Raw genomic sequence first — 16,453 nt, forward strand, 5'->3', positions numbered from 1 at the left:
ACTACAAATAATAATGTATATACAGTAGGTAAAATAAGTATTAGTAGGTACATAACCATTTCCCTTAGTAAATCTATTTCTAAAGGTGCTGTTGATATGAAATTTTTACCAGATGTCTGTAACATCCCAAGTAGGGGTGTATTCGTACCGGACCGTTTCAGTACAGGGCTATCGGTACGGTGCACGTGTGCATAGACATAAATAGGTAGACGCCCCATCGAACGCTATTGCCTATTGGCACGAACGAGCCGTGGAGCCACCATCTTGGACTGGTCGCCAGCTCCACTCAGTGTAACTTGTTTGCCAGGTGCAATGAGCTGTCAGCGCATTAAATTAATCATATCTCACTGAATACCTAACTGATTTTGACGCAGGTTATTCATGCAGCTATGATACAGGACACATGATTCAGCGTATTTTAATATTTATAATAGTCATACAGTGACATATTATATTATGATATAATATATAAGTGACCAGATGCCCAAAATCTAAATATGTGAGGTAGGATATTTATAAATCACACACTATAAATATGATAAAGAAGCAGAAACAGATAGTTGCAGTAAAATAAGATATTTTAATAAGTTGAAGAAACAATTTATTATAATTTGTGACATATACACTCTCTCTGGTTCTCTCTACCGCTCTATCTCTCTCTCACACACACACACACACACACACACACACACACACACTCACACACTCTTCTCCCTCCCTCCCTCTCTCTCCATCTCACACACACACACACACACACACACTTGTGAGGTTATAAAACAACTGCTCTCTTATAATTATTTTTAAAAAAATCATGCAAAATGCAGAACCACCCAAGAGGGAGAGAGAGTGAGATGACAGGATGAGACAAAACAATTTAGCACGCACACACACACCTGCTCCAACCCCGTCTACAGAAGTCATGCAGTTTACCATGCTTACTGCCTGCAATGCATGGTTCCCTATCATAGGTCACTTCGATGCTGCGGTGACGTCACCACGTATGGGAACACCTTCGGTGTGACGAATTTCTGAAGCCCTATACCATCCCGCCAATGCTATTGGCCAAATAGCGCATGGCACCACCCTACGCATGCGCACGCATGATATACTTGGGTGCCGTGCGCCATTTCGCTCAGATTTCATTCCTTCAGGAATAGCGAATCATCTGTGCCCTATCATCTCGCGTTCTCCAGCGATTTTCTTCGAGCAGTGTTTAAGATGCGACGCGATGAGTTTCCGTAAATGCAAGGAGCCATGTACCAGGTACATCACGTCGGGTTACACTCATGACAGGTGCGTAGTATGTCTTGGTTTGCATCACGCACAGGCGGCGCTTAGCGGCCTTTCTTCGTGTCCCCATTGTGATGGCCTGCGGCTCAGAGTACTGCGCTCTAGGGTGGAAGTATTTTCCAATGTCGCCCTCGAGTCTAACCCCCCTCATGTCACCTCTGCGACTGCAGAGGCACCGCACGAGGCGATAGCTTGGGGTGACATGTGCAACATGGATTTCGTGGACAGCGCAGCGCTGGAATATTCTCCACATCACTCGCTCTCCCCTACCCTGCTGCAAAATAAAAGTTATATTGAGCCTGTCGTCTTCTCTAATGAGGATTTACAACCCACACCGGAGGCATGCGCCGCCATCTCCTTCGGTTGTGGATGCTATGATGACGACGTTCTATCCACCGCGGCCTCGGGGTCTGAGGACTTTGTGGCCGACACTAGCCCTCTCCCTCCTAGCGGACAGGAGAGGCGCGTTTCCCCCTCCTACAGTGAGCTGTTGGACATGGTTTCTCGCGCGGTAGATAAATTGGGGCTAGACTGAGCAACGGAAAAGGTGGAATATTTCACCCGTTGTCTTCCGCATCGAACGATTTCGGTGACACGGCGGTGTGTGATGTTGCTAAAACTATGGATGTCGACCGAATTTCTCCTGACAGGAGTTCGGCTGGGAATTTATGCTTTCCGAGAGACTGTCACAACGGACGCGTCTTTGACCGGTTGGGGAGCTGTTTGTCAAGGGCGCCCAGCCCACGGAGTGTGGACAGCAACTCAACGCCTGCTGGCACATAAACAGGTTGGAATTACTGGCAGTTTTTCTGGCTCTCCAGTATTTCGTAGATCTGCTGATCGGCCGTCATGTGCTGCTCAGATCAGACAACACAGCGTTTGTGTCATACCTGAATCATCAGGGAGGATTACGCTCTCGCCCCCTGTGCAGGCTGTCAAAACATGTTCTTCTTTGGTCTCAGGACAAACTTCTGTCGATCCGGGCCGTTCATGTCCCAGGACGATTGAATTTCAGAGCAGATTTGCAGACAGGCTCTGGATTAAGGGGAATGGAGATTACACCCCCAGACGGTGAATCTTTTATGGCGGATTTTCGGCAAAGCGAAAGTGGATTTATTCGTGTCGAACATGACTACGCATTGCCCGCTATGGTTCTCCCTATGCCCCCATCGCCCCTGGGCGTGGATGCGTTAGCTCACAGCTGGCCCAGGACCAGTTTGTATGCTTTTCCTCTGATTCGTCTGATCCCAGCGGTATTATGCAGAATACGGCGGGACAGAGTGGAACAGCTGCTGCTGATGGCTCCGCGATGGAACACGCAGCCGTGGTTTGTATGACTATTATGAATCTCCATGGGAGATTTCCCTCAGACAGGATTTATTATCACAAGCACAGGGACTGATTTGGCACCCGAGGCCGGATCTGTGGAAACTGTGGGTGTGGCCTCGGAGCGGAGTGCGTTAGTATGTCCCGGTCTTTCTGTTGAAACCACTGAGACTATACTGAATTCTAGAGCAGCTTCTACGAGACGCTTATATGCTTTCAAGTGGAGACTGTTTACAGCCTGGTGTGGAAATCGTAATGTGGATCCAGTTTACTGCCCAGTGGCTTCAGTACTGGAGTTCCTTCAGGACCGTTTTTCTGATGGAGTGACACCAGCCACTCTAAAAGTTTACGTGGCAGCCATTACAGCTTACCACGAATATATAGATGGTGCCTCAGTGGGCCGTCATCCACTGGTTTCTCGTTTCATACAGGGTGCGCGACGGCTAAGTCCTTTCAGCCCCGTGCGAGTTCCTTCATGGGATTTATCCATTGTGTTGCAAGGTTTATCAGTGCATCCGTTTGAGCCCTTGGAGACTGTACCAGATAAAATCCTGACACTGAAGACACTTCTTCTTATGGCTTTATCCTCCCTCAAGAGAGTTGGGGATTCGTGCATGGAGTTTGCACCGGGCTTTGTAACGGTGCTGCTGCGGCCCAGGCCTAATTATGTTCCTAAGGTCGCATCTAACCCCTTTCGCTTTCAGCAAGTGGTCCTGGAAGCTTTACCCCCTGCTGAGGCAGGGTCAGGAGATCTAAGTCTTTGCCCTGTGAGAGCTTTAAAGACTTATGAGGATCGTACAGCCCCAATGGCGTGAGTCTGACCAGCTATTTGTCTGTTTTGGACATAAGAGTAAGGGCCATGCGGTTACAAAACTGCGCATGTCCCATTGGCTGGTGGAGGCAATATCTTTAGCCTATGAGGCGCGTGGACTTGCTTCGCCCTTAGGAGTTAAAGCTCATTCCACTAGAGCTGTGGCTTCTTCTCAATTTTTTCTCAGTGGATCTTCTATGGATGATATCTGTGCTGCGGCAGGATGGTCCTCTACGAGCACTTTTATCAAGTCCTACAGTCTGGATGTGAGGATGGCTCCTGGATCCCGGGTTCTCTCCGCTTGAGCAGATGCTTCCTCGGATCCCAGCTATCAGGTACGTTAGGCGTTTTGGTATAGCGTTCCCATATGTGGTGACGTCACCGCATCATCGAAGGGAACCATGGTTACATACGTAACAGAGATGTAATGTAACATTGAAAAACTGGATTTTTTTCAGTAAAAAAAAAAAATACTAAAATTTGACAAAAAATATTTTATTTTTGTTATAATTGTGATTTTATAATATTTACATATCAATCCAACTTGTGAAAAGATATCTTTCAGGTAGTCAAATAGCATATAGTAGAGCTCTATAGCCATCTAGTGGTTAAAGTGATTTTTTTTTTTTTAACTTCATTTTCCAAAAAAATGGGTATAAATGATACATTAAATAATTTAAAATTATCCATGTTATCCTCATGAATGAAAGTTAGAAATCTGTGTCTTTTATAAAGTGAATTTTACATAAAATGCTGTTTTTTGTGTGTAAATTGACTGGAATATTCAGGAGTATAGAAATCCTTCTGTAACCAAAGCCATTAGTATGTTTTACTTGAGAGTCTTGAAAAGGTCTTGAGAGAGCTCTTGCTTTAACCCATCATGAAATGTTTCTTGTGTGACACGTTGGTTATGAGAAACATTTTTATAGGCCATCAGTTGGGACTAAACCAGCTAATATTAATTTCCAATGACTAGGATTGCTTTCAAATTACTGATAGATTTCTGCTGGTTGCTACAGAGACAATTTCATGTCAACAGCACCTTTAAAAATATATTAACTGAGATATGTAAACACTGTAAATTCTAAACTAAACCAGTTATGTAACATCACATTAAAAAATACAAGTATATTTAAACTAACTTCAGTGCCTTATCGTGGGGTAAGTTAAAATGCTGGCTCAACTTACTCCACACTTTGCCCTATAGTTGCCATTTTGGACAAAACTAACTAGCTTACCAACTGACCATATGCACAATTACTTCCTAGTTTTAGATAAGCCAGCTCAGTAATTTCCAGTCAACTGTAGCTACTCTGCCATAAGGGGAGTGCCCTTTGCTCAGTTTCTCAACATAATCCATTAGTCTAAGAGGACCAAATGTCCACATATACCACTTCAGGAATGACAAACACAAATGTTTGATTTATGCAAGGGAATCCATTAAATCATGCAGTGAGTAATTGTTATGATTGACAGTGGCAAGCAATGAATCATCTGACGAGACGGTGTCAAAATAAAGCTGTGCATTAATTGATTCAGACTAAATTTAGACTTACAAAACTACAGCAGCAACAAGTTTGTGTTGGATAAAACTTAATTTTGTTTAAATTAAATCTTAACATTTCAAAATATTGAATACATTCAATTGTTATACCATTTTATTTAATTTGTATTTAACTATATGGGTATTTAAATAATTTGGCATTATAGGCTGTTGTCTGGCCTTATTTATTTAAATGACACATGACTTTGTGACTTCCTGCACTTGCAATACATTATACTTCAGTGCGGAAAAGTACTAAATTAGTTATAATATGTATTTTATAATAAATAAAATAATAAATCAATAGACATGAAACAAAATAGGGAGTTGAGATGGCAGATGCCATCTCGTAGCCTGGTAATACCAGACTCTGCTACTTCACTTTGCTTCGTAGACAGAGTCTGGAATGGCATAATAGAGAAGTGTTTTCTCTCTCGCTAGGGGGCGCTTGTCTGAAGTTTAAAATCATTGGTTACCCGTAAGCCAATCAGATACGTTTAGTTATGACATATGTTATGCCCAGGGGGCAAGGAACTCGACCGGAAGTTGAAGTCGGGTGGGGGCTGCCATCTTTTAGCAGAACTTCACTTGCGTTAGCATTCCCATTGACTCCCATTCATTTTGGCGTCACTTAGACTTTAACTAAGCGAATAACTTTACATCTGAGGCGTTTAAAGACTCCGTTTGTCCATTATTTATTTCTAAAAATACACGACAATGTATAAAGGGCTCCATTACCTTCTATGTTACATTATGGCCCCGTATAAACAGTTTTTGTAAAAAATGGCGTACTGGCGTTACATTTTAAAATACTATACAAAATAATTAATCAGAATACTTACTCCTGCTCACTCACGACAAAGAACTCCCCGCTCAAGCTCGCCATCTCTGCAAGATTTACGATGGCAGTTTGCACGCACAGCCACTTAGAAGATTTACATCTGTCAGACAGGTTGCGGATGTCGTCAAGCTTCGTTTGAGTCTGCGCGTCAGAAACGGAAGTGCTAAAAAACGCTAAAAATGGGCTTCACTTGTCTCAATTGAGTTCCAATGGGGTCGCTGTGTCCATTTCTTTTACTGTCTATGGTTATGCCCCTGTACAGCCGCATCGAAGCACAGACATCATGCATCAAACTCAAATCTATGATTGAACTTCCACTGTAAACCTGTTGTAAACACATGATGATGCGAGCGAAATACCGGAGTGAACATGGCTGTAAACGACTTTTGCAGTTTGAAAAAGAGTTGAATGTTCTCCATAACAGAGCGAATTGCATCCCGTGTCTCGTTTCCCATTTCCGCGGTCGTTTCGGTTTTTGATTTCTCTAACCTACAATGTAAAACTCGGCGCTTAGCATCTACGTCATGACTCTCAGCCCGCCCTCTGTTCGTTGATTGGCCCGGCTGTTTCCAGACCGGTGACAAACAGAAAGCTCTGACGCTGTATCAGACCGAGTACAGAAGCGAAATGAAATTGAGCGGAAGTAGGAAGTCTGACGTAGTCAGGCTAGCCATCTCGTGGTTATAATGATAATTTCATTTTAGTCTTAAAAAGTCTTTATTTTTCGCCAAGAGACACGTTTTTGGCACATATCTTCATGTCCTCTTCATGAATGAAAAGTGAACCTTTGATAAAGTAAATTTTATTGCACATAGGCGAGAAATAAAGGCTTTACAATTTTATAAGATTTTACAAATTTTTTCATGTCTATGAAGGTTAGATATTGATTATCGAGAATACCATCAAAATGTCGTTTAAGAGATTAGCCTGACTGCCTACAGTTATGATAGTGTTTATTTTACAGCATTCAAACTTACATTTGTCTGGGAAATTTCCAGGGATTACCAGACACTGTATATAAGATTACATGTTCTTTAATAACATGAAACTGTATGTTAATTTCACTATCATTATCTACAGTTCTGCATTTGTTTTGTTTTCTCAGAAGAGGCACTGACATTTTTTAGTGACTACAGTGCTCATAGACAGAAAGACATGGACAGAGCATTATATACAAATAAGTGAAAGTAACAGGTACAAATAAAGGTAATCAGTGTTTAGAGTTTTGGTGTACATAAGAAGTCCTGAGGTAATATTATGATTACTGGGGTCTAAAATGTCATTGTAGGGTGACATAGAGCTACATTGAGGAAAATTAAAGTGGCAGTGCAGGTGCAATAAATAAACTTAAGAGCAGCACACATTCAGATGTATTCCTGAGTAGAGCAATGTCCAAGAGTCGTTATAGAGTGTCACAGAGTAACATGAAGGAATATAAAAAAAAGTGGCAGTGCAAGTACAATGAAGTAAACATAAGAGCAGCATGTATTCCGTTTTTAGATGGAGGACAGCTGACTGTTAAGTAGTCTTATGGCTTGAAGATAGAAGCTGTTCTTCAGTCTGGTTGTCCGTGAACGGATGTATCGGAAACATCTGCCAGATGGCAGTGTGGCAAACAGGTGATGAGCAGGGTGAGTGTGGTCCTTGTTGATGCTGCGAGCCTTTCTCAAGCAGCTAGTTTGATAGAGGTCCTGTAAGGCTGGGAGTTTATGTCAAATGATGAGCTCTGCTGTTCTCACAACTCGCTGAAGAGCTTTGCGGTCCAAGAAAGAGCAGTAGCCATACCATACAGTGATGCAGCTGGTCAGAATGCTCTCTATAGTGCAGTGGTAGAAGTTTGACATGATGTTAGAGGAGATGCCAAACCTCTTCAGTCTCCGCAGGAAGTAGAGACGCTGACGGGCTGTTCTCACTATGGTCTCTGAGTGTAGGCTCCAGGAAAGATCCTCAGAGATGTGATTGCCAAGGAACTTGTAGCTCTTAACTGTCTCTACTATCTCTCCATTGATGTGAATGGGAATGTGACCCTCTCTCTTTGACTTCCTGTAGTCCACAATCATCTCCTTGGTCTTGCTGACGTTTAGAGAGAGATTGTTATCAGCACACCATGCTGTGAGTGCATTAACCTCATCTCTGTAGGATGTCTCATCGCCATTAGTGATGAGTCCTAGGATAGTAGTATCATCAGCAAATTTGATGATGGTTTTATGGCTATGCTTAGCAGAGCAGTCATTAGTGAACAGGGAGTACAAGAGAGGACTGAGTACACATCCCTGTGGGGCACCAGTGCTGAGTATAAGTGAGGAGGATGTGTGATTGCCAATTCTGACCACCTGGGGTCTGCCGGTCAGGAAGTCCAGGACCCAGTTACATAAGTGACTGTTAAGACCCAGATTTTTCAGTTTGGCTATAAGTTTGGTAGGGATGATGGTGTTAAATGCAGAGCTGTAATCAACAAACAGCATCCGCACATAGGTGTCTCTTCCCTCCAAGTGTTCTAGTGCAGAGTGTATGGCCATTGCAATGGCATCATCAGTGGATCTGTTAGAACGGTAAGCAAACTGTAATTGGTCCAAGGTGTCAGGCCGAGAGGAGCAGATGTGGGATTTGACTAGCCACTATTCCTTTTTGAACAATCAGTTGACAAGAAATAGGACGCTGGTCTTTTTGAACATACAACTGAAGGCTACAAGAACACAAGCTCTCATTTATTGAGTGTACCAGTTGGCATAGGCTTATACAGAGTCTATGGTGACCTATGCTTTTTTATGAAGACTGACTTTAAACACAACTTAAATGCTATACAAACACTGTCCCATCTAAGCTTTGAATTTATTAATTCCTTGTAAGAGACATGCAGTATTCTTGACGTCATGTCAAAGCCAAAACAACAGACATGGCAGAATGGAAATTCAGTTGTCCATTAAGGAAGTTATTATGTAAATAAAAGAATAATCAGAATAAGGAACTGTTGCGCAACTTAGATCTACAGCAACTTAACTGTTGAAACTAAATGACTAGTTTCAAACGTCTAGTGATGCATGTAAACCACACGCATCACTGATGGACCCATCAGCCAATGGACCCTTTTCACATTTCCGGTTCATCATATCATGGCTGGGTAAACTTCAGTGAATGTTGAACAGAAACTAAAACAAAAATATTTTTTTGAATTCTCAGTTGTTCTAGCAGCAAAATATACTATCCATTATAACATTTCTATATTTTCCCAAAAGAGGAAAAAAAGAGACTAGATTTACATTAAAATGTTTACGTTAAATATTACTTTTAAAATACCATTTAAAATCATCTTCAATAACCTTAAAGCAATATTTCTAGAAATATTTGTTTGTTTAACAAACCAAATGAATACATGCACACACTGTAAATCTACTTTAAACATTACAGTAACAATCATACAAATAATATTTTGAGTAGCTTTTAAGACTTGATTTTTCAAAGGAATCTACCAGGAAGAAAATAGTGTAAAATCAATTATTATTATTATATATATATATATATATATATATATATATATATATATATAAAAAACGTATTTAATTTATGACAATGAATTTAATATGATGAAATCTGCTTATTTATTTTAAGTCTATTCTCAAAAGACTGTGATTTTGAGTAAGGCCTGATTGTGTTTGTATTTATAATTACTTTTTACAATTAAAAGACTGTCTACAGCCAGACAGCTCAATTAGAAATAAAAAAAAAACTTTGCATTAGCAAAGCTACAGCTCACTGAACAAAGCATCCAAGCATCAAGCCTCTTAGTGGCATTACAAACAGTTCTCCATAATTAAGCTCTACTCTTCTGCACAATGGTAGTGATAAAACTTCAACATAACAGAATTTTAAATGTGAAACTGAATATTTAATATTAATGGATGTTTCCCTTTACTCAAATACACATAAATTAGCACTTCATTTCAAAATTTACTTTCCTTATTCAGCCAAATGCAAAGCATGCTGGAAACTAACAATCACCATTAATAAAAATAATAATAACTCTGTAAAGTGAAGCTTTAAGTTTAAGCTCTTAACATTTATAGTTAGTCTTCTTTCTTTTTTTCAGTTTAATCAGTTCCTCAATTCAAGGCATTATAACTGTCACCGTCCCACCTGTGGGACGCTTGGCACTCTTTTTTTTTGTCGTCTTTTTCTCTATAAAATCTTTTAGTAATCATCATAAGTCATCTATCATTTGAAAGCATAGAAGCCCAAGATTCATCCTATCAGTGTCATAAAACATAATGCATTACGGTCTTCTAGAACCAAAACTGTTTATAATCTTGGCAACAAACATATCATTAGAAAGGTCTGAGTCTCAGGATTTCATATGTGGTGGTTATTTTGAGATAGAAGTAAAATTCACAGAGAAATCTAGAGAAAAATTCATTAAGCAAAATTCAAAATAGTTTTGATGACTCCCAGTGGCTGTGTGTGGTATGACGCCCTAAATAAAATCTCACAGGAACCTCAATTTTTTTCATATCAACTTCAAATTTGTAACATAACTTATTTAGACACAAGGCTTTAATGTTACCAATTTTAGAGTAAAACCTGTTATGTAAAATATTTACAATAAATACAATATAGCGCATATTATTTACAGTACATTTAAACTTCTATAACATTTTGATACTTCAATTTTTTTGAAAACATTCCACTTTTGCCTAAATCTGATAAAAATCTTTAAAAAGGGACCAAATTTATGTTTATATTCCAAAGTGCACTTTAATGCCAATTTAAAAAATGGGGGGTGACAGTTAAGGGGTTAAAAATGGTTTTAAACTGGTTTTATTAGTGAAAAGTTCTCAATATTTAACACTGAAGACACTGAACCACAATGTCTTCAATAAAATGAACTTTATTTTTAATTAATCACCATTTTTTAAAAGAAAATTTCAAGACCCATGATTCAATTTTACAGTGTACATTATACCCAATATGCTACCCGAATACCAGCAGCTTACAGCTCTACTAACGAAAATGACAAGCTCTTGAACTGAAATTGCCTTTTTCCCATTTGTATTTAATAGTGCATTGCTCATACACACACACTCATGTTTCTATGGATTCTTTTCTTATCTGCAGCCCTACAGATCAACCCTTCCACTGCCCACAGGAAAGAGGCCTTACCCAGAATTTCACTTTATTTCCGCTGACTCTACAGGGGTGTCCAACCCTGCTCCTGGCGATCTCAAGTTTAGCTCCAACCCTAATCAAACACACCTGACTTAATTTTTAAGTAATCCTGAAGACTTTAATTAGTTGCTTCAGGTGTGTTTGACTAGGACTGGAGCTGAACTTTCCAGGAGCAGGGTTAGGCACTCCTGTTCTAGTATAATGTATAATGCTTTTGTCCAGATATTACACTAATCGAACTAGAAGAATGAGTATGTACAACCAAACTATATTAAACAACATACACAAAACAAAGACAGATACAGGCTTTCTATGATATATATGACTTTTACTACCAAAGTACTAAAAGTAGAATTTATATTAGGCCTGTTAGTCCAAATTCATAAAAATCAGACTGATGTGATTTTAGTCAGAATGAAGCATTTACCATATTTTTGTAATTACATTGTTTATTACATTGGTCCAGCTTTTAAAGTGCACGTGAACAGACTAATGGCACTAAAATTTAGTTCAAATGAGATCCAAAAGTGAGTATAAAGTAAATGCTGCATCTGGAGTTTCAGTACCGAAAGCAGGCGGTGACACTCAGTCTTTGAGGTTAAACATGTTTCAGCAGTTCTTAAGTTGTTCTCTTAGAATGTCCAATATGTGTCAGAATATCACTTAAAAAAAAAAAAAAAAAAAAAAAAAGCCTCAAACTTCTTCATTTCGAACTGAGACAAGAGCTGTTTAAGCAACACCCCCTGCTTTGTTAGAGGACTGTTCCCATCAGAGAGCTCCAAAGACACACTGCACACAGATCATCACATCTGTCTGTAGAAACAAGTGTTAACCCTCCGGGAGTGTTATAGACTGCATTACTGTAATACAGTAAAGTCTGTTACACATACAGTACTAGTGTATGTACACAGAACTGAGAAATCAAACACTAAACAAATAAAACGAATGGTTTGTGATGTGTCTGTGCTCAAGTTCCACTCCACATTTGCATCACTGCAGATTGTATAAGAGCCCTGTTCTTCCTATTGAGCTACAAGGCCTTTTACAGCTATTAAATGCATGCAAATACACAGCGAAACACTGTATTTGCATGTTGCTGTTACTTGTCCATCTGGGGCAATACACAGATAAACCTACAATCTTTCCCCAGCTATGATGAAAGGCTACCTCACATAACACACCTCTGAGTGGGTGTTTCAAATTTCGGTGTGTGTGTGTGTGTGTGCCTGAGAGAGAGGTGCATGTACAGTGTGTTTGAACTTCTGTGTAAATGTTTTTTACTAAAGACTATAGAGTTTTTCTTGACAAGAGTAAGAGAAGTGAAGGGTGAGATATGTTGGGTAGACCGAACAGGAAATGAGACTCTACATGACAGACTAACAACTACATGAATGACAGTTTAAAACTTTTACACAAATGCACACAAGTGTTTTTACAGAAGATATACATGTATAATTCATTTAATGACCAGAACAATAAATACTTTAATCTTTGTTAATTATTTATACATTGCATTGTCTTTCCTTTGCAAAAGAGCATAATCCGACAGCAGCATTCTGACAATTCAATTTTAATGGCATATAAGCATAAATGCTACATTTTATGTTTATTTATGACTTACGCAATTTTATGATGCCTGACATTTCAAGTTTGTGTGCATTTCAACTAGCTGTGACATACAATAACCCATTGAATGTGAATGAATGGACCAAAATTTACATTGAACACAGAACTCTGTGACTGTGTGTGTCTAATCTATTCCTCGCCGGAACAGGACAGAATCCTTCTACAAGAGGGCATTATATACAACTGGACACAAGCATTTTTGGGAAGGCACAGAGATGAGCTTCATCTCACAGATGACTGAATTTCCAAACTTGGGGAAATGTACTAAAGTTTCAAACTTTAGAAATGAAGCACGCTTTCAAGTAAGTTGCACAATTCAGGCAGAGCTTCTGTTTTTATTTACTTTCTTGTTTAAGCGGTGAGCACCACTGAGCCTCAAAGCTACTCAAAAATGTAGCTAGTTAAGCTATCAAAAAATTTACAGATATAGTAGTATAAAATACTTCATATTTTACATTAAAAATATATTTTAGGCTTGTATTAAATTTCATTTAATAAATAATTTCATCTAATACATGTTTTCTTTAAACAAAGCCATCTTCAAAAGACAAAAAAAAAAAAATGTGTGTGTGTGGTGTGTGTGTAAATAAATTATGAGTGGTTTAAAAAAAGATGATGTGAGGACACCTAATTTTAATTTACAGTCACTATATACTGTAAAGACAAAGCATTCCTAAAATGTAAACAAAGATAAACATTATGTACTAAAATGAGCACATAAAACATTACAGTACGTTTAAACTGTTAACATATTGCACAGTACTAATTTTAAAAAAACTTTGTGGCGGAGACATACCATATGTGACATATATACCGTGTACAGAATAATTCATAAAAACTTGGCGATAAAGTACTGTTTTTGATAGTGATTTAGAAATGTTATTTGTGTTTTCTTTTATTTTCTGTCAGAAAAACACTAGACAAAACTTGACTATGGAAATATTGTCAGTGTAAATGCAATGCTGTGGGAATTTTATGAGCAAATATCTTATAATTCACTTTTTTTCCCAGTATATTTTATTTTAGTATATAATGCACACCAAATTCTTAAATACATAATACATAAACGTAATTAAAGTTTTGGCCTGATGGAAAAAACTCTAGTATGGAAGACAGATAGATGAATTCAGCAACATAATAAAGTTAGTATACAATGAATTAGTTCTGCTTAAAATGTTTCATATTTATATTAAAACAAACCAAGACAATCACATGAAAAGCAATTCTATGTTCAGATCAATATACTTAGGTATAAATGTTTGATGCTTGAACAGAAATTTCTTAAACTTAATGAAACTAATCCCCTAAATAATACGGATAATAGAATATTTCTCCTGTGTCTCCTATGACTCATTTTTAATTCATGTGTATACCTCAGCATGTGTATAATATGCACATCAATTTATTCATCCATACAGCCAAAATGGCCTAGTGCATGACCAAACAAAAAAAATGTCTCTGTGAAAATACTTCTTCAAATAGCAACACCACCCATAATAATGGTAATCTCTACAGATGGCTGCTGTGATTAGAAATGAGAGAGGGAACGGTGGGGGTAGGAGGTGGGGATCTAGACCGTTCTCTTTTCCCTGTTCCGCAGCTCTAGGTCACAGTTTCCCCTTTTCTCCTCTACTGCCCACAGCGGTTTATTCTTCCTAAATGGGCCAAGCATTATTTTCATAAGACATTCATGTAAAACATTGTACTTTCCTAGTTGTGTTAACTGCTGCACATCAAGGATTAACGCCATTTGGCATGCATATCTGCGCAAGAGGAGAGAAGAGATTTCCTCTATATCAGGCAGTGGAATCATCATTTGGTTTCTTGTGAATCGGTGCAGGCCAGTCCTTAAAATAACAGGCCTTATCTAAGTTTGGACAAAACTGTCCATGACGTCTCCACCCAGTTACACCATCATCTAATAAGGTTATTGGTGTACGTTTAACAAAGACACTACTTCAAAGGTGACGGTTATATACACCGATACATACGAAGCAGACTTCATGTAAAACGTGATATCATGACACTATCACATCTACACATGGAGAAATTTGCGTCAGAATCTTGTAATTGGGTGAGGTAACTGAAAATAAGAGAAACATTTATTCAATAAAGCACTGTCAGGACAAACCCTAATGTCCTGCTGTCACACCAGAGCAAAACGAGATGTGATGAAACTATGAAATTTGCATAGATTACAGTTGCATTTCTGTTTTAAGAGAACATAATGGAAAATGTTCGCACATACTTTAATTCAACATAAATCATTAAAAGCCGCTGATGTCAGGCATCTTATTCATATTTATAAAGCAAATAGATGGCCTAGATGGAAAATCAGTTTGTTACATCACTATTGTGCACTAATGTGCGGCTGTACACGTGCTCAAGAGTTTTGGGGAAGAGTTTGTAAATAGGAACATAAGTTATTGACAACTTTCCACGAACCAAGACAACAAGTGTCGATTTGCCTATATTTCCCTTTCAAATAAACTGAAGATAATAGTGTTTTACTTGTTATCGCGTATAAAATCATGTTCGCACTATACGTCATATCGTGTAACTAATTATATTTAAAAGTAAAACAAAACCGTTCCAAAACGACGTTAAATTATAGTTAAAACTCTTAAGAGAACTTCAGTAACTTCAAGAGGTTCAGTCACACCAGCAAGCATGATTCATTTGAACAGACACGACACTAGTAAGCCTGGCTGATACTTTAAAGAACCAACTTTGAAAAAGGAAGACGAAGGCGGATCTAAACAACAACACTTAACACCGCGATTAAAAACAATAAAGAAAAATTAAGAGGGAGATAGAGAGAAAGAACTTACCGAAACGAGCACAGCAAACAAGACAGTTGCACGGAAGACACAGGATTGGAGTAAAAGATGTTGACCCATAGTGCAAAAAACAAACCAAAAGATTTATGTCATTTCATAATTTGGTTAATTTCTCAGAGACTGTATCTAGAAAAACTTTCTATCGCACAGGATGAAAACGATGCTGCTGATTCCTGCTTCAGGTGCTTTGAACATTTCTCATCTCGACTCTCTTTCTCTTCACTGAGTGATGGGGGCGGGGCGAAATGATTAGCCCCGCCCATTGTGGTGTCTTTTTCGGCTTTAACCAGAAAGTAACTTTTATAACGGCACCAGCGGACGTCGTTCACCCTTTCTAAAGTCCTGTTGCAGGGTTCAGAGCAGGGAAGGGAAGTTGAACCTTCACAGAAATAACCTTTGCTTTAATCGGTTTAGCACGGATGTGCAGAATTCAGATGCATCTACATCTGATTTTCTATTTCCCTTAAGTATAGTCAAGTTTTAATTTAAATTTATGCTTTTGAAAGATCATTTTATCCAAAGCAATTACAGGTCTAATGTTTTATCAGTTTCTGCATTCCCTGAGAATGAGAAACTTTGACTTTGAAACTGCTAATTGCTATAAAATGTTATACTAGCTGTCAGAGTATAACATTTTAGAATATAAACTGCGGTTTTAAGACAGCAGGTCAAGAAAAACTGAAAATTAAGATGAAGTGAAACTAAATGGCAGATTGCAAGAATAGTGAAGGCTTGCAGGATGGAAATATCTGCACGTGCATATAAAAGTAGAATGGGTTCACTATTCATGTATTAATATTTATAATGTTTGCACATCATTGATTACCAATAATATTTTAAGAGAGCAATTATTTGTGTTATCAAGTAATAAAGCCTTTGTTTTATCCATAAGTATTAAATTACATATTAGCTTCCTAAATAAACAAACACAAAATCTAAATCGTTCATGGAACTGCAACACAATAATCAGTCATCACTTACAAAGGAATATGGCTTAAAGAATCAACATCAGTCAA

At 38.4% G+C, this 16,453-nt stretch overlaps 1 protein-coding gene across 1 annotated transcript in view; it reads right to left on the reverse strand.

The window, feature by feature from the left end:
- Positions 1–15,658, reverse strand: part of ptprja (protein tyrosine phosphatase receptor type Ja) — a 37,930-nt gene extending 22,272 nt beyond the window's left edge. Inside the window, exon 1 of the mRNA XM_052559949.1 lies at positions 15,429–15,658. Within this exon, the coding sequence (XP_052415909.1) occupies positions 15,429–15,497 (69 nt within the window). The 5' untranslated portion in view covers positions 15,498–15,658. The remainder of the gene's footprint in view (positions 1–15,428) is intronic.
- Positions 15,659–16,453: the final 795 nt, after the last annotated feature.

The sequence above is a fragment of the Carassius gibelio genome, chromosome B7, assembly GCF_023724105.1.
Source record: "Carassius gibelio isolate Cgi1373 ecotype wild population from Czech Republic chromosome B7, carGib1.2-hapl.c, whole genome shotgun sequence".
Classification (NCBI taxonomy): Eukaryota; Metazoa; Chordata; class Actinopteri; order Cypriniformes; family Cyprinidae; genus Carassius; species Carassius gibelio.